Here is a 16,494-nt window from a genome sequence, read left to right as displayed (position 1 = left end):
TGGCAAGCAGAGGCTATTCTTTGTTGCGGTGCACAGGCTTCTCTTTGCAGTGGCTTCTCTTGTTGTGGAGCACGGGCTCTAGGCACGCGGGCTTCAGTAGTTGTGGCACATGAACTCAGTAGTTGTGGCTCGCAGGCTCTAGAGCGCAGGCTCAGTAGTTGTGGTGCATGGGCTTAGTTGCTCCGCGGCATGTGGGATCCTTCTGGACCAGGGCTCTAACCCATGTCCCCTGCATTGGTAGGCGGATTCTTAACCCACTGTGCCACCAGGGAAGCTCCACTTATGTAAATCTTAAAGTTTGCTAGATTTTGCTAAACTGTTCTCCAAAACGATTGTAGCTATTTACAGTTCCACCATTAGGGAATAATGCTTCTCTATATCCTCATCAATTTTTGATATTTCCAGACTCCTGAATTTCTGCCAACCTGATGAATATGGAAGTAGAATTTCATCAGGATTGTAATTTCCATGTTCCTGATTATTCGTGAGATTGAACACCTTCCTGCTTTGTACATTTGACTTTTCCATATTTTTTGCCCAGTTTTAAGTTATTTTTTTCTTACTGATCTGTCCTTTATATATTCTAGATTCCAGTCTCCTAGTCTGTGACTTGTCTTTTCATTTTGTTTACAGTGTCTTTTAAAAGCAAGAAGTTGTGGAATCCTGTGTGCTTTTAGAAGCTAGGAATTATTCCTTATGTAGGATGCTTTAAAGTGTGGTTATTCTAGCCCTAGCATTCTAATACGGTTTTGCTACAGTGTGTTTTTAAATAATGTGAACTAGCTCACAAATGATTGCTGAGTAAGGCAGTGATGTCCGTATAACCCAGAAATCACATTGGTTCATGTGCAGTTTTTCCCAACACATTAATATTTTGCACCAACAGTTGTGTACAGTTTTGTAATAGTTAAATCGAAGAATATATGCCTTTAAGTCTGAAATAGAGAGCTGTTGCATGATTTGATTGTTTTAATAGGATCACTCTGGTAATAGAAACAGGAAGTTATTGCAATAATCTGGACAGGAGTAAGTAGATGGAGGCTTGACCAAACTATGCTAGTAGGCCATAATGAAAAGTATGAAAGCCTACTACCCTAGAAAAACACACGTACACAAGAAGACATGCACAAGAATGTTTTATCACATGCATTGATTTAATAGTGAGTAAGAACAAATACCATCAATAAAATGGGTAAACTATGCAGTTTGAATTAACTAGAGCTGCATGTATTAACTTGAGTTATAAGTTAGACAACCAAGTATAGAGTTACATTTACAGATGGATATGAGTCTGGAGTTCAGGACAGTTGTACAAGCTGGAGACAGAAATTTGGCAGTTATTAGGATATAGTTGCCATAAAGCCACAAGACTGGATAAAATTACCAAGGGAGTAAGTATAAATAGAAAAGAGCTCAGAGGACTGAGCCCTGGGAAACTCTTATCATTTAGTTTGGGGAAAGGAGGAAGAATAAACTGAGACGGCAATAATTTTCTGGAAGTGAAGTGATTCAGGAGGAGAAAGCAATAAATTGTATCAAATGCTGCTGATAGGTAAGAAGTATGAGAACTTGATTTAACAGCATGGAAGTCATTGATGGCCTTGGCAGGAATTTCAGTGGAATGGTAGAGTTGAAGGGCTGACTAGAATGCTTCAAGAAAAAATGGGAAGAAGAAAACTGAAGAACTTCTTCAGACTCCCACCATCACATCTGCTTAACCAACTCTTCTTGTGCCCATATATTCTTACCTTTTCTCCTGTTACTATGAATGATCTGTCTGTGCTTCTAGCTAAGGCCAGCCCCTTCAGTTGTGCACTTGCTTCCATCTTTGCTAGCCAATTAAAAACTATGGACCTGGGAAATCTCCCCTCCCTTTCCTACATCATTATTTTCTCTACTGCATCATTCCCCTCAGCATTCCCCATCAGCATGCTGATGTCTTTCCCACCTTAAAAAAGGAAATTCTTTCTTGACCCAATTTCCCCCATGTTTTCTTTGCTTACAGCAAAAGTCTTTGAAAGAACTGTCCTGCTGCTATCTCCAGTTTTTCTTCTATTTCATGTTTGGGTGCAGGCATGGAATAAGCAGACAGTTGGATTTAATCAAATTGTGGTTAAGCCATGTGAGTATGATGAGATATAGGAACAAGGGAGTTAAGATTCTATGCAAGAGTGTAATTTAAGCTGCTGAAGGAGACGAGAGTAATTGAGAGGGGAGAAAGATGTGAAAACGTGGTGGTATCGGTGGACAGAAGTTCCCCATGGGGGGTTCAGAGGATCATTGGAGATGAGATAGTAGGGCGAATGAGCTGGAGAGAGGGGTTAGTGGTTGGGGAATGAGGTATTTGAGATCAGAGAAGAGTTTGAGTTATTGGTAATGACAAGCTCAAGGTTATGACCAAAGTTGTCGTTGAGGCAGAAGAGAAGGGAAAAATTATTGAAGAGCCTTTCAAGTTCAGCCAATGAACTGGGAGGCCAAGATATTGGAAGGATCGTCTTTGTAAGTATTGAAATCACCAACAAATACAGCTGGAGTTGTGTTGTGGAGAGTGAGAGCGAGACAGGAACTAAATTCCTAAAGGATCAAGAGGGAATTGAGGGGACTGTACAGTAGATAACTGCAATAAGAAGTACCCAGGTAGAAGGTGGCATGGTCTGATGACATGTTTTTAATGGGGGGAGCAGAGAATAGATGAGGAGAAAGGGACCTGTTCCATCTCCAGGCCCAGTGGTATCAAGAGGTGTGATAGAGAAAACAGCTAAGCTACCATTTGAGAGGGCTGCAGGGGAAGCTGTGTCATCAGAAGTCACAACCTCTAATTCTGACAAGTGCAGTTTAGAGGGCTGGGCATTTTCACAAATTAATACTCAATTTTCTTAAACCACAGTCTCATGATAAAGAGACATGAATAAAAAAAATTCCTATAAGAAAAACAGCCATGAAATAAGAAGTGAAATTCAGCTTCATGTTTGGAAGAGACATAGGGAGTGGCAAAGGGACTATTTTAAAGGGACCAGTCATTTTGTGTGCTTGTAATAGCAGAAGTCAGGCCTAATATTGACTGATCTTTTGATTTTTTTCAAGAGAAGCTAGAACTATGGATTTTTGTGTGGTTTAAAAGCTTAAAATAACTAGCTTGTTATTTTGTTTTAAATACTGTGCAGGCCAAATAAAACAAGTCAGAGACTGCATTTAGCCATTGTTGCAATTTTATGAACTCTGCTTTTTAAAATAGAAAATACTACGGTATGTATTCCTAAGTTCAAGAGTCAAAGTCCATGACTGTCAAACTGGCTGCCTTGTTGGGTAGCCTGCAGCAGTCTGGTTCAGTCTGCAGGTGTAAAGGGAGTGACTATCACAGGCTGATCACCAAGCAGCACTTAGATCACCTGGCAGTTTATCAGTTGCTTCATTGATTATTACTCAAACAGATCTTATTTCGCCCCCCACCCCGCTTTTTTTTTTGCTTTCAGTTTTAACTCTGATAATGGAATTCCTTTGAAGAGAAACATACTTAACCTTTTATCATCTGAACTTTTAATAAAAAGTAGACATACAATAAAAGAAAGCTTCTAATAGAGGAAAACTTGAAGGTTCTTTAAGCCTAAAAAAACCCGCTGTTAATTCCTAAACAGATTGTAACATTATAAAGTATTTAATGTTTCTTTAAAATCTTCAATTTTCCTTTAGTCTTAATGATGACGGAGAATATTTTTTTGTATTGAAGTAGAAGTTTAAAGATGGTATTTGGCTGTATTTGACCTTGGGCAAAGCAGTAAACCCCCTTCTAGACTTCGTTTCCTTATCTGTAAACTGGAGATTAAAAATACATGCCCTGCCTACTTCATAAGGTAGCTGTTTAGTCCGATGAGAATGTGAAAAGCTTACACCTTGTATGAGTGCTTTATTCTACTAAAGAATGACGGTTTGCCTAAAGCTAGTGAGATTGTCTATTTAGAGAAAATATTTTAGATTAGAATATATTTAAAATTCAGGAACCCCCTTGAGTATGAGTAGGTATATAATCTACTTCCAAAAGCAACTTTCCTATTGAAAGATGACACTGCTGATGGTATCACTGTGTGAGGTAGTGGCTGAAAAGTATCCTCTCTCCAGTTTTGTAAGCATGACTGTTTGAACTTTGGTTAAAAATCTTGTTCATTCAGGTGACACATGATACACGTATTCTTTCTTGGTCCTACCATCACCTTCCCTTCCCTTCCCTTCCCTTCTCACCCTGTACTCAATTTCTTTTTCATCAAAATTAACAATTACCACTTGAGATTTATATTTAAAGAGTCTTTTCTAGCAGCATTTAATACACGCTTAAAAGAACAAGTCTTAACTGAAAAACACAGGATACCTCATTTTCACAGTAATTTTTTTTAAGTCCCAGTGATGAAAACTCTAAGGCAGTTTCTTCAAAGGAAGATAACATTGACGAATCCAGTGCAGCCAGTGTGTGAATATTAGGTGATAAAATCTTTATCACATCCATCTTGACTGTCCTGAAACTTAGTCTGAGTCTTTTAGAATAGTTACTCCTTTTTATTAATTGTGTGGTTGTTATACAGCCATGGAAGGAAAAAACTGAACATCAAAATCATCAGCAATATACCTGAAAGAAAAATACAGTAAAAACAAAACAATCCCTAAGGAAGTTCATAATCATTCAGTGGTTATAATTTAAGATTATATACAGTTACATACCTAGAGATTTGTAGAGCTATGTTTAAGAGAATTAGCTACATCAGTTCTACATGAAACATGTAGGTATTTTAAAATATAATATTCTCACATTATTTTTCTTCAACGATGAATCCTTAAAAACAGTATGTACTTGGAAAAACCAATAGGATCTAAACAATGAATTCAAAGGATAAATAAAATAGATCTGGAGTTCTAGTTCTGGCTTCATTACTGACTTGCTGAGTGAGAAACTCTGGACTTGTATCTCCATTTTAGTCTCAACGATTAATAGCTTTTAGAGCTGTATTAATAAGCAGAGTATCTGAAAGAAAACTTCAGTTGACGTTTTAAATCTTAAATATAAATATGTTTTTAAAAAAATCACATTAGCAAATCTTCATTTTTGAGGTCATGCCAGATAAATCTAAACTAGCATATATATATATATGTATATATATGTAAACAGTGTGATTTTTTTAAAAACCATTTTTTAAGATTTAAAATTTTCAGTGGGAAATAGGGACAGAGGAGATTTAGGCACAGGACTCAAATCACTGTCTAACAGAGAAGTCTGCAGTGGTTAATGTTTTTATCTGAAGGTATGTAGGCTTAAAGCTCTAAATCAGTTTAAACTTAGATTAAGAATGTGTTTTTGTCACATGCAGATTTGATAGTTTACTCCTGTTTGCTAACAAGAGGAAACCTTAAGGTTTGACTAGCATTTGGATAGCTTAACATATTTTTGAAAGATGAATCTGATTTGCAAACAAAGGCTTTAGATTTTTTTAAAAGTCAGAAACAGTCTTAATAAATCCACAAAATTTGACATTTTCTTTATAAAGTCAGAGCTAGAAAATAAGACATTACATTTAAAACTTTCTAAAAATGGAGTTGCAGTTTCATAGAAGCAAATAGAATTTGCAAATTTTTATTATATGAAATGTGTAAGCTAGAGAATTAATTCTATATACATTCTTACAGTCACATTTCTAACATTTTATTAATTGGGGAAGATGGCAGGGCCCATTAAAGGAATTATAATTATCTCCGCTATGAAGAGAAACAAGAAAGAACAAGGACCATGTCTTCCAAGAATAGTGTGCTCCCTGCTTGGTCAAGAAGGGAAAGAAGATAGGTATCTTGCAATTACGCTCCTCTGTCGCACTCTGTGGCACTGCCTAGTGTTTGTTTGCTTTGACTCCTCATCTCTTACTTAGCTCTTTGAATGACTCTTGTAAAAATAAAATTTATTTTTCTTATCCTTCTTTGAGTTTAATAGTGACCTTATTTCATTTGAGGCCATTCCTTTTCCCAATGGGAATGTAATTTCAGTGTATGACAAAAGTCAGTGGCAAGCCAGAATTCAGTATTCTAAAAACTGCTATTTAGTCACATGTCTTTTATCCACACCTATCGAATTATTTCTACATTGTTTCTCATTCACAAACCTGTGAAAGCAGTATAGGAACATGGCTCTTTAAATGAAAAACTAGAACAGAAATTTTATTTGGGTCTGTTTACAAAAAGCTAGGTTAACAAAGCTTAACAAAGCTAGGTTAAAAAGCTTAGGTTAACAAAGGAAGAATCTTTGAATGTATATTTTCAACAGGCTAATTAGGGCCATACATAATTGCAGAAAAGTTTGATCCCAATCCCATTTTTAAAAGATCCCTTGGATAGGAAGTAAAGAAATAAAAGTGTATTTGTTTTTCATTTACGTATTTGGATTGTTTTTTGGATAAGTGGTTCTTTAAAATGTTTTGGTAACGGCAACAAGTAATGTTCTCTTCCTGTTTGCACCACACTGTCAGGAAGAGAATATACTCTGTTTTCCTACCCTACTACTCGCTGGTCTGTATATTTGCTAAAGGGGCAGAAGTGATTGCTCCTTTTTTTTTTAATCTGTCATGAGACTTTTTTCCAGTATGTTCTTCCAGGAAGAAGTTATCAAGTGATTTAGGCTAGAAAATGTGTTTTAAAAAGTCATGGTCTTTTTACAGAGAATGGCAATGACTTCTGTTTCTTTTTTCTTTTAAAATTCTTTTGGAAAGGCCTACTTTTTAGTTGTTTTTCAAGTAGTGAATGACATAATTCCTTAGTATCATGGGCCTACTGTTAAAATTGTAGTTGGAGCACATTAACAAATATATAATGTTAATAATATATGTTCATTTCAAATAAGACATATTAAGAGAATTTTTCCATATAAAAACTTCAGTAGACCAGTCCAATTAGTGATGTTTTTAACTTCTTCATGAACTTCAGTGACCTTTTTTACTTCTTAAAAATTAAGAGCAGAGAAAATTTAAAGAACTTATTGGAAAATACTAGTAATCAATAGATGAGAAAAAGCTACCATTATTAGCATTTTAAAATACAGGTTTTCTCTGATATTCTTCATGTTTAGGCCTATAGATATTGCTGAGCATAATAGATACTAAATGTGAGGAAAATTCCTAAATGAAACGAATGGAAGTAATGGAAGGAGTGAAGTATGATGGCTATTCAAACCTGTTATGCCTGTGTTCTCTCCTATAAGTACCCTCCTCCCCACCCCCCTTTTTTTTTTAAAGAAATGAGCAACAAGAAACAAAATGCAAACCGGATAAAAAGAAAGATGAACTAACAGAAGGCCAGCTATCCTCGTATTCATTTATAGTTATGAATTATAGTCAGGCTTAAAACAGATGACTAAACAAAATCAAGAAATGCTGATAACTTACATAAGGAAATGCATATCATGATTACAGTTATTTTATAACTTCTTTATGTTATTTGACCTACCTGAAAAGAGGGGTTTTACATATCTGATCCAGATAGAGATAACAGGAATGCAACTTGTGGAAAATTTTAAAACTACATTTATTATAGTTCTGCATTGTTTCATGAGATGCCCTTCTGTAAAATGAGTCAAATGAACTAAATAGTATTTTATTTGGCGCTCACAAACTTGAAAAAAACAAATTCCTTTAGCAAAAAAAAAGATTATTTTTTAAAGGAAGTAATTACTTCTCACTTTTTTGCCCTCATATCTGAGGGATTCTTAAAGTGGTATCAGACCTCAAACTGACTATCCTTAACTAGGTAATTTGTTTCTTTGAAGATAAAAACAGTTTTAAAGGATACTGCACAAAATAAAATGTTACTTCAGGCATAACATTTCCTACCTTTTCCTACCTTTTCTTTTCTGTCCCTACTCTGGCTTTGGAAATTGACATGTTACAGTGACATTCCATATCATATTTAAAATATTCTTATCTTTTAATTATATTAAATAAAAATATGCTTACCTAAAGAAGGAGCCAGCCAATATACTATAAAAAATTGAAGGAATGCTTCATCAAAACACTTGAAATGTAGTGAAAGTGCCAAAGCTGGATTAAATACAGCTCCTGTTAGACTTCCTCCTGTAATACATTTTAAACAGAATGATACAAAACCATATATCTTACATTTTCTTGCAACTAGAAATACAGGGATTACTAAATGTAACTTTCATTTTAGGTATTTAAGTATTCTTATTCTGTAATCTTCCTTTGCAGAATCACCTGGCATAGAGGATAAAAATAGATTATAGATTATAATATGCCAGGTGCAAAAAAGCGGGGGTGGGGGGGGACAAAGGACATTAAGAATTTTAATCCAATGCTTTTCCTATAGTATATTATAAAATGCACATTGAAAGTTAACCTGCTCTGTTATTGTTCCTACAGTTTTATAAAACAGGAGATTTGGCTGCCCTTCTTAACATTCATCAACTTAAATGAGTGAATAATAATAAAAATAAGACGAAAGTACATTTAAAATGGGTCCAATACCCCAAGATCCTCTTGAGCAGAAGTACCTTTGCTTTGAAAACAAAAAATGGACCACAGCATTATCATTGACTCCATTTTTACTTGGCAGCAGAGCCCTGAAGAAGTGACTGTGAGTGGTATGTGAATTATATCTCAATAAAGTGGTTACAAAATTTTTAAAAATAAAAAAAAGTGACTGAGTAGTCGTGAAAGGTAAGCACAAATTCTAACTGTTGACTACTTTTCAGGATTCATGGTCCAGCTCTGCACAGGGTCTCTCTCTGAGATGGGGCCCAGGAGCTTATAGTTCTGGCTACATAGCAAGTAAGGAAAGGCAAAAGAGGTTGGACTGCCTGTCCAGTGGTTCTCCCCTGAACTGTGGCTCAGCTTTTCAAAACATATTCTAATTGTATCCCTGAGATAGAGACATTTCTGGTGGTTGTTCCAAGTGGAAGCTTTGGCACACTTGTCTGCCTCTGACTCAGCCACAGCTACAGATCCGGAGATCTTCACAGATTTTACGTGGACATATGCCACTATAGCATGTTAATTGTCTTTATAAAATGCAGTGAAGTAAATTTGGAAATTAAGAGACCCTTTCATAAGATTTCACTAATGAGATTTCACTCCTGATAGGCTGAAAACATTGAAGCTGTGTGGAGGTAAAGATGTTGACACTGAACTGAGTTCACTCCATGGCTAAGAGTCCTTTTTAGCATACCAGCCTCACAGCATGCCTCAGCAGTTATAAATGACATCACATCATGGACCTTCAGGACCACTCTTGAATAGTCAAATCTTGGAATGTTAAACCTGCAACTGCCGAGGGCCAACAGAATTGTTTGGTTGGCATGTGGTCATTTCAGCTTAATTCCACAAAAAATTACTGAGTTCTTATGTTCTGGACACCATGGATAAAAATATAAGGATTCACACAGATCTTTATAATATAATATGTGCGGTGATAATATAAGTGACCTGTGATTTTTTTTCGGCATTTATCAATAAAAATAGACTGAATCATTGCCCTCATAATTAGTTTGCTTCAGTTTTCCCATTAGGTCTTTGGTATCTCCATTAGGTCTAAGAACACTGTCAGTCAGTTTTATACCATTCTAAAACTCCAACTACTTCACACTTATCTTCTAACTCTTACATCACCAATTCTGCTCAGTGTGACTTGGTAGAAGCTGCCCCTCCTACCCAGAGGTACAGTCTATTCCCCTGTCGTGGATATGGATTGGCTTTGCAACTTGCAGTGACAAATAGAATGCAGCAGAAGTGATGCTATGTGAATTCTGAATGTGAGAAGCAACGCTGAGTGAATTCTAGGTTCAGGTCTCAATAAAGCCATCGTCGGTTTCCACTTTTTACTCTCTTGGAACAATGTCCTGACCATGTAAGTGAGCTGGAGGATGAGAGGCCACAGGGAAGAAAACTGAGGCATCTTAGATGGCTGTTGGTACCAACTGCTGGACGAGTGAAGCACCTTGGCTCTTCCAGACATACTAACTGTCCAGCTATATGATCTCAGGAATTTCCAATCTAATCCACAAAGTCATGAAAAATAATAAATTACTGTTATTTTAAGGATAAGTTAACTGATTCAGAAATCCATTGTGTCAACAAAAGGCCCAAAATGTGGCATTGGCTTTGATGATTTAGACTGGGTAATTCTTTGTTGGGAGTTGTCCTTTGCATTGTAGGATTTTTAGCAGCATTCCTAGCCTTCACCCACTAGGTGCCAGTTGCACATCCATCTCCCACCTTGTAACAACCACAAATGTCTCCAGACATTGCCAAAAGTCCCCTGGGGGGGTGGGGGGTAAAACTGTCGCATTGAAAACCACTGTCCTAGAGAACTACTGGTACTTGTATACTAGTAGACACACATAAGATTGTTTGTTTATAGTAGCAATGAACTGGGAAAAACCTAAATGTCCATTCAGAAGAAGGTAGCTAAATATACAACTTAGTTATTAATTTGGAATACCATTCAGTACTGAAATAAGTGAAATCTCTTTACTAATATAGATCTCTCCAAGATAATATCACTGAACCACACCACTAAACAAAGCAAACTGCAGAAAGTAAAGTATGATACCTTTCATGTTAACATGACCACATAATAGTTTCTATAGGGTCCTATCTATACGTATAATAAATGCACGTAAGAATTTGGAAGGACACATATGCATGCACAGAGGACTACACTGGTGAGAAGAGTAGGCAGGGAAGGAGAGGGGACAGGCATGAAGGATGGCAATCAAAAGTCTCCTTGGTAATATTTCCATTTTTTATAAAAACACATTCATGTATTGTGTAATTAAATGTGAATTATTTAAAAAGTAAGAATCATCCATCAGGCACAGAACTTACAGAAAATGGCTTTGAAAAATGAGTTACTATTTATTGATGTCTGGAGGGGAGAAGCCATAACATATGTTGAAGAAGAGGTATCAACAGGGAGATCCAGCTGGCTGACTGCCAAGAGTTTTAGAAGACAGTATGACCTTGGTGAAATTACCACAAAGACTGAGTCCCAAATCTGATAATTATAGGCACTAATGTTTCTCAGTACTCCTAAAGGGAATCAAATTCTCTGTGACAGAATGGCACTAGTTAAAATCATGTAAGACTCGTGTAAAAGCTAGAATGTCAATTAACTAATTCATAAGGGAAGCTAGGCCTTTCCAGTGACCAGAACATTTGTGCCAGTTACTTTGGGAAGAACTTGGAATACATTATTATTCATCATAGTCTGAAGAGATAGGTAGTAGTATTCTCCATTTTAAAGATGAGGAAACTGAGACCTAAATTACGTTATCTCTCCTATGGACACAGTCCAACTCCAAGGCTGTGTGCTTAACCACTATATTATACTGGCATGATTAAAAAAAAAAAGTTTTGGACCTTCGTTTGAAGCTGTTTTTCATTTGTAAATTGACACCTATTTCATATGGTTATTGTATTAAAAATAAACATATGTAAAGGACTTAGTTCCCTTCTCCTTTGACAAATAATCTTACCCAAATTCTTCGTGACTTAGAAGGATACAAAAACCTCCTGAATGGAGTAAAGAAATGAAGTAAAAATGCAGTTACTTCAAACAATATATTAGGCTTATTTTGAAAGCTCTTAGACATAAAATATGGAATACCCAGATATGTATTACTTCTTTCTATTTTTAAATGAATAGAGTATTTGCTAATTCATTCACTCATTCTAAAAATAATGAGTATTTATTTGTAACAGGTGACACCATGCTAAGTCCTAGTTATAACAATGAATAAAACAATTTTAGTCTCTGTACTCATAAAGCTTACTGTCTGGTGGAGGAAGACAGGCATTACATCAGAAAACAAGTATATAATTTAAAAATTCTACAAAGGAAATGAACAGGGTACAGTAATAAAGACAGCCTATTTGAATATGTAAAATAACAGATTTTTTTCCCAATATGTAATTAATTTAAAAATGAATGCAGTTCTCTCTTACCCTGGTCATTGAACCAAATTCTCCCAAAACCTAAATTAAGGAAGATTTGCTTGAAATTTGCATTAATAGTTTTATAGCTTTAATATGTTAATAAATCACAGGTTTTTTTTACTTTATTTGGGAAGTCAATAAATACATGATAAGTGGTAATGACATCAGTGGCCTCCATCTGCACATCAAAGTGCAGGGTGCTAAACCAATAACTACACAATCAGACGCTTGATCATTGGCTATCCAAGGAGCCTGTGGCTATGCTGCTGGACAGTTATGTTCTGTAATCTTAAATTATCAGTTCTTTTGATGTGACCTGTATTAGTGTACTCAAAATGCAAGTGATTAAAGAAATATCCCAGCATGCAACTTAGCCAAACCAGTACTAATAGTATCTTAGAAGTTTAAAAAAAAAAAAAAAAGAAAGACATATCAAAGTAACTTGTAACGATGCCTGATTTAGCAGATGCTTCCCCTGACTTTCCTTCCCTATCCATTCTTAACTCCTTCCTACAAAAGCCTCACCTCTGCCTGGTAAGACACACACTCAGCTAGTCCCCAAACAGTTCACTCTATTTAGAATAACTGATCTAAAGTTATGACTTATATCCATAGAAAAAATGGGGAGTGACGTGGCTTCGTGCAGCACTTCCCAAAGTATGTTCTCTTCTGCTACACACTCCTAGACATAAGGATTCCATAAGTTTGAAAAACTGTGTTCCACATGCTTCTCTTGTTGGAGTTTCACAATAAACAGTAGCATAGTAAAGGCTCTGTGAAGTCTTAAATTAGAAAATCTGTTTAATCCAGTGTTTGCCAAATTTACTTGGCAACAGAATCCTTTTGTGACTTAAATTTTAAGTTATGCTAAAATATACATAACATAAAATATGCCATTTTAACCATTTAAAAGTGTATATTCATGGCATTAATTACAGTCACAATGTTCAATCATCACCACTATTTCCAAAACTTTTCCATCACCCCAAACAGAAACTCTGTACCCATTAAACAAAAAGTCCCTATTCCTCCCTGCTACCCAGCCCATGGTAACCTCTATTCTACTTTGTGACTCTATGAATTTGCCTATTCTGAATATTTCATGTAAGTGGAGTCATATAACATTTGTCCCTTTGTGTCTGGCTTATTTTGCTTAGCATAATGTTTTCAAGGTTCATTCCTATCGTAGTATGTATCAGAACTTCATTCCTTTTCATGGCTGAACAATATTCAATTGTATGTATATATTTTTGTTACTTTTGAGGAATATGCTGTAGAAATGCTGATAATGAAATGAGTATAAGCTTTAGTGTCAGTTTAAACCATGGTTCCAGCACATTCTAGCTGTGTGACCTTGGACAGGTCATTTCACTTTTCTGAGCCTCACTTACATAAAAATGGGAATAATGTATTGATCAGTGGGTTGCTGTAAGGATTAACTAGGATAACTCATATAAATTTCCTACATGCTTGGCATGTTGCCCAATGAATATTCTTATCTCTCGTATATTGGCAGAAAAGGAAGATCATAATAGGGTATCAATTTTTGTAACAGTGCTAAATAATTGTTAGGTTCTGTCCCTGCACACAGCCTCCAGCACTGCCCAATATTATACCCACTAGCCACATATGGCTATTGAGTACTTGAAATGTGGCTATAGCAACTGAAGAAGTAAATATTTAATTTTAGTTGATTTATACCTAAATAACCATATGTGACTAGTGGCTACTGAAATGGCCAGCAAAGTCTAGACTGGAGCAGTGGTTCATATTGGGATCACCTGGGAAAATTTAAAATCTACTATTGCCTAGGCCCCTTCCCACAGCAATTAAATCTTAATCTTGGCACCCAGATATGGGTATGTTTAAGACACTCCCTAGGTGACTGTAATGCAGAGAGAATGTTGAGAACCACTGCTGTAGTGATCCCTTCACTCTCTCCTCCTCCCCTACCAATTAGTATCCTCATTTCAGCAATGTCGATGTCAATAGTGTGAGGGGAAGAAAAAGAGCAGTGTTTTTGGACACTTTAAATTGTTATTTTATGGGTTCTTTCTAATAACTCTCCTTATATTTATGTATAACTTCAATTATTATCTTGTTTCTCTTCTCTCAAAATCTTTGTCACTTATAAAATAGGTATTGGCTAATATATACAGTATTATTATGAAATCATAAATATGTATTAAAAGTACAAAAATAGGAAGAATACCAATTTAAAGATAATCAAGAGAGGGAGGAGGAACTGTGTATAACATTTTATTAACTGAAAACATCTTTTAAATGTTTACCACTTCTAATTATATAAGTACAGAGCTAAATTGTGGCATAACTTTTTTCAAGGGATGTTTCTGCTTTGGCCCAAACCTAAAACTTTAATAAGCAACTACTCACCAACCCCTCAGATATGCATAAATCCTTCCTTCTCTCCTATACCATTTACTTCCATCTGCCTCTACAAAAAAAATGGTACTAGATCTAAAGAAGTTGAAATGGATTGGAAATTCTTTCACTTCTACCTAGGAAGTCGAGCATATGTTTAAAATTCCTTATCTTGAGGTTTGCGTCTACTCATAGTTTCCCTTTCAGTGGGCAGAAGACTGATTCTTACTACTAATTCCTTTTATTAGATTCCTGCCTCCAAAACATCTTAGAATTCAGATATAGTCCTAATGAAATATTTTGTCGTGATCATTTAAAATAACACACTTCATCATCAAACTTTTGTTTTTTGGATTTTCTTGTCCCATTTGGAATATTCAGATTATCCACTGAATCTGAGATCTGTCAAGGTGAACAAATGGTTTACAAGAAGTCAACAGATTCTCAAGAATTATTAGTTTTTAAAAAGCGTCTTTGATTTCAAGCACGTTTTGATTTTAAAACATCTTTCTTGATAGGCCATTAAAAATTCACTTATAACTCAAGATGAATTATTAAGGAGATAAATGATATTAAGTAATTTTGTAGAAAAAGAACTAAGAAATAGAACTACAGAATTTCTACTTCCCACTCTTACTACTAACCAATCAGGTAGCTTGTGCTTTAAATTGGAAGGAACTTTTGACACCCAGGATCATGTTTCAGTGAGAGTCTCAGAAAGGATCTATACCAAGTTGGCAAGAGGTAGCTGATGTTATCTTTCCTTTCTACCATTACAACAATCCCTTTGCAGGATATTTGAACCCTTGGCAATATCTCACATGATCTCAGTTTCAGCACAGAAGTGGCTTTCTCTGGGTGTTAAAAAAAAAAAAAGCACTGAATGGAGGATCAATATTTCGACCCTATCGGTAAAGAATGAGCTGCAAAATGATTAGAATTACGGAGATACCAATATTGACTTCACAGAGGCATAATGGCTTAAAATGTATCTTGGCAAAGAACTTAGAGCCTCAAGTCATAGAAGCTCCGGACATGCCAAGTGTTTTGTGGGAATAACAAACCTGCATAGACCAAAAAGGTGATGAGTGCTGACAGCAGGTGGATACGAAGCTTGGTTCGGACCTCCTGGAAGTGCAGCAAAGCGCTGTGGAAGATAAAGGAGGAGACGGCCTCTATGATGACCGCTTTGGGCAAGTCCACTTGGATGGGATTCCTGCAAGCGAGGCTCCTCTCGCTGACGTGATACTTGGTCAGTCCCAGGCTCCACAGGGCGCCCATGCAGTACCTGCTGCACAGGGCACCAATCAGCTGAGCTAACAGCCTCATCGCACCCGTCTCAGCGGACATTCCCCCCAGCATCATCTGCATCATCACGCCGCACGGGTTGCTTGAGGTGCCCACCAGAGTCAGGCCATGCACCAACGAGAAGAAGTAGGTTAGCGTCAGCGGCCAGGTGGGGTGCAGGGGTTCCTGCTCGCTCAGCAGTTGCAGCTCATGGGTGCAGAAGCAGAGCTGGAACGTGGCCAGAAACTCCAAGACGAAGGCGTGGGCAGTGGGCCTGTTCAGCTGCTGCCGGGTGACCACGCGGGCCAGCCCCATGAACAGCACGATCGACAGCATCAGCCCCAGCGAGATACAGGTGTCCTGCATCTCGGGCCAGAGCCCCCGCAGCGCCGTCATGGCTCTCTCAACACCAGACTGGGAAGCCTGCTCTGGCTCGGCAGGAGGCGGTCTATGGGCCGGAGTCCTAAGTCCCTCAGCCCCGCCCCCTCACGCCCCTCGGGGCGGGCCGACTCTAGGCTTACTGGAGGCACCGGGGGCGCTACGCGAAAGGCTCCTCCCCTCCCCGACTCTGAGCTAGGGTGTTGTTACCAGAGCCGGGGAGGAGGGGCGACGAGGACAGCTCTGGGAGGGCACTGGCTGAGGGGCCAAAGGTCAGCAGGAGCCGGACAAGCACACGCCCTCGCCGCTTCCCTCAGGGACTGGAAGCAGGCGCGGGTGGAGCAGGGAGTGGAGGGAAGGCGCGCGTCCGGAGGCCATTACGCATGCGCGCGGCGGCCCGCGCGCCTTTGCGAGAGGCTAGACTTGAGACCGCCGGACCCCTGGCGACGCCGGGCGCGCTTCTCCCAGTGCT

The 16,494-nt window shown here is 37.5% G+C and overlaps 2 protein-coding genes across 2 annotated transcripts in view; one reads left to right on the top strand and one right to left on the bottom strand.

Annotated features, from left to right (window-relative positions):
* The window catches only part of CLNS1A (chloride nucleotide-sensitive channel 1A), a 33,965-nt gene extending 25,191 nt beyond the window's left edge, over positions 1-8,774 (top strand). The window contains exon 7 of the mRNA XM_060160112.1: positions 8,403-8,774. The gene's annotated coding sequence lies outside the window, so the exon portion shown is untranslated. The remainder of the gene's footprint in view (positions 1-8,402) is intronic.
* AQP11 (aquaporin 11) lies at positions 4,327-16,040 on the bottom strand. The gene is made up of 3 exons (XM_060160110.1): positions 15,422-16,040; positions 7,980-8,096; positions 4,327-4,618 (listed from the first exon to the last, which is right to left on the bottom strand). The coding sequence occupies exons 1-3, from the start codon at positions 16,038-16,040 to the stop codon at positions 4,539-4,541; spliced, it is 816 nt and encodes a 271-aa protein (XP_060016093.1). The 3' UTR covers positions 4,327-4,538.
* Between the last annotated feature and the right edge of the window lie 454 nt (positions 16,041-16,494).

This window comes from Lagenorhynchus albirostris, chromosome 9 (assembly GCF_949774975.1).
Source record: "Lagenorhynchus albirostris chromosome 9, mLagAlb1.1, whole genome shotgun sequence".
Taxonomy (NCBI): Eukaryota; Metazoa; Chordata; class Mammalia; order Artiodactyla; family Delphinidae; genus Lagenorhynchus; species Lagenorhynchus albirostris.
The sequence above is the reverse complement of the archived record's forward strand: the minus strand, read 5'-3'. Positions and strand labels throughout refer to the sequence as shown.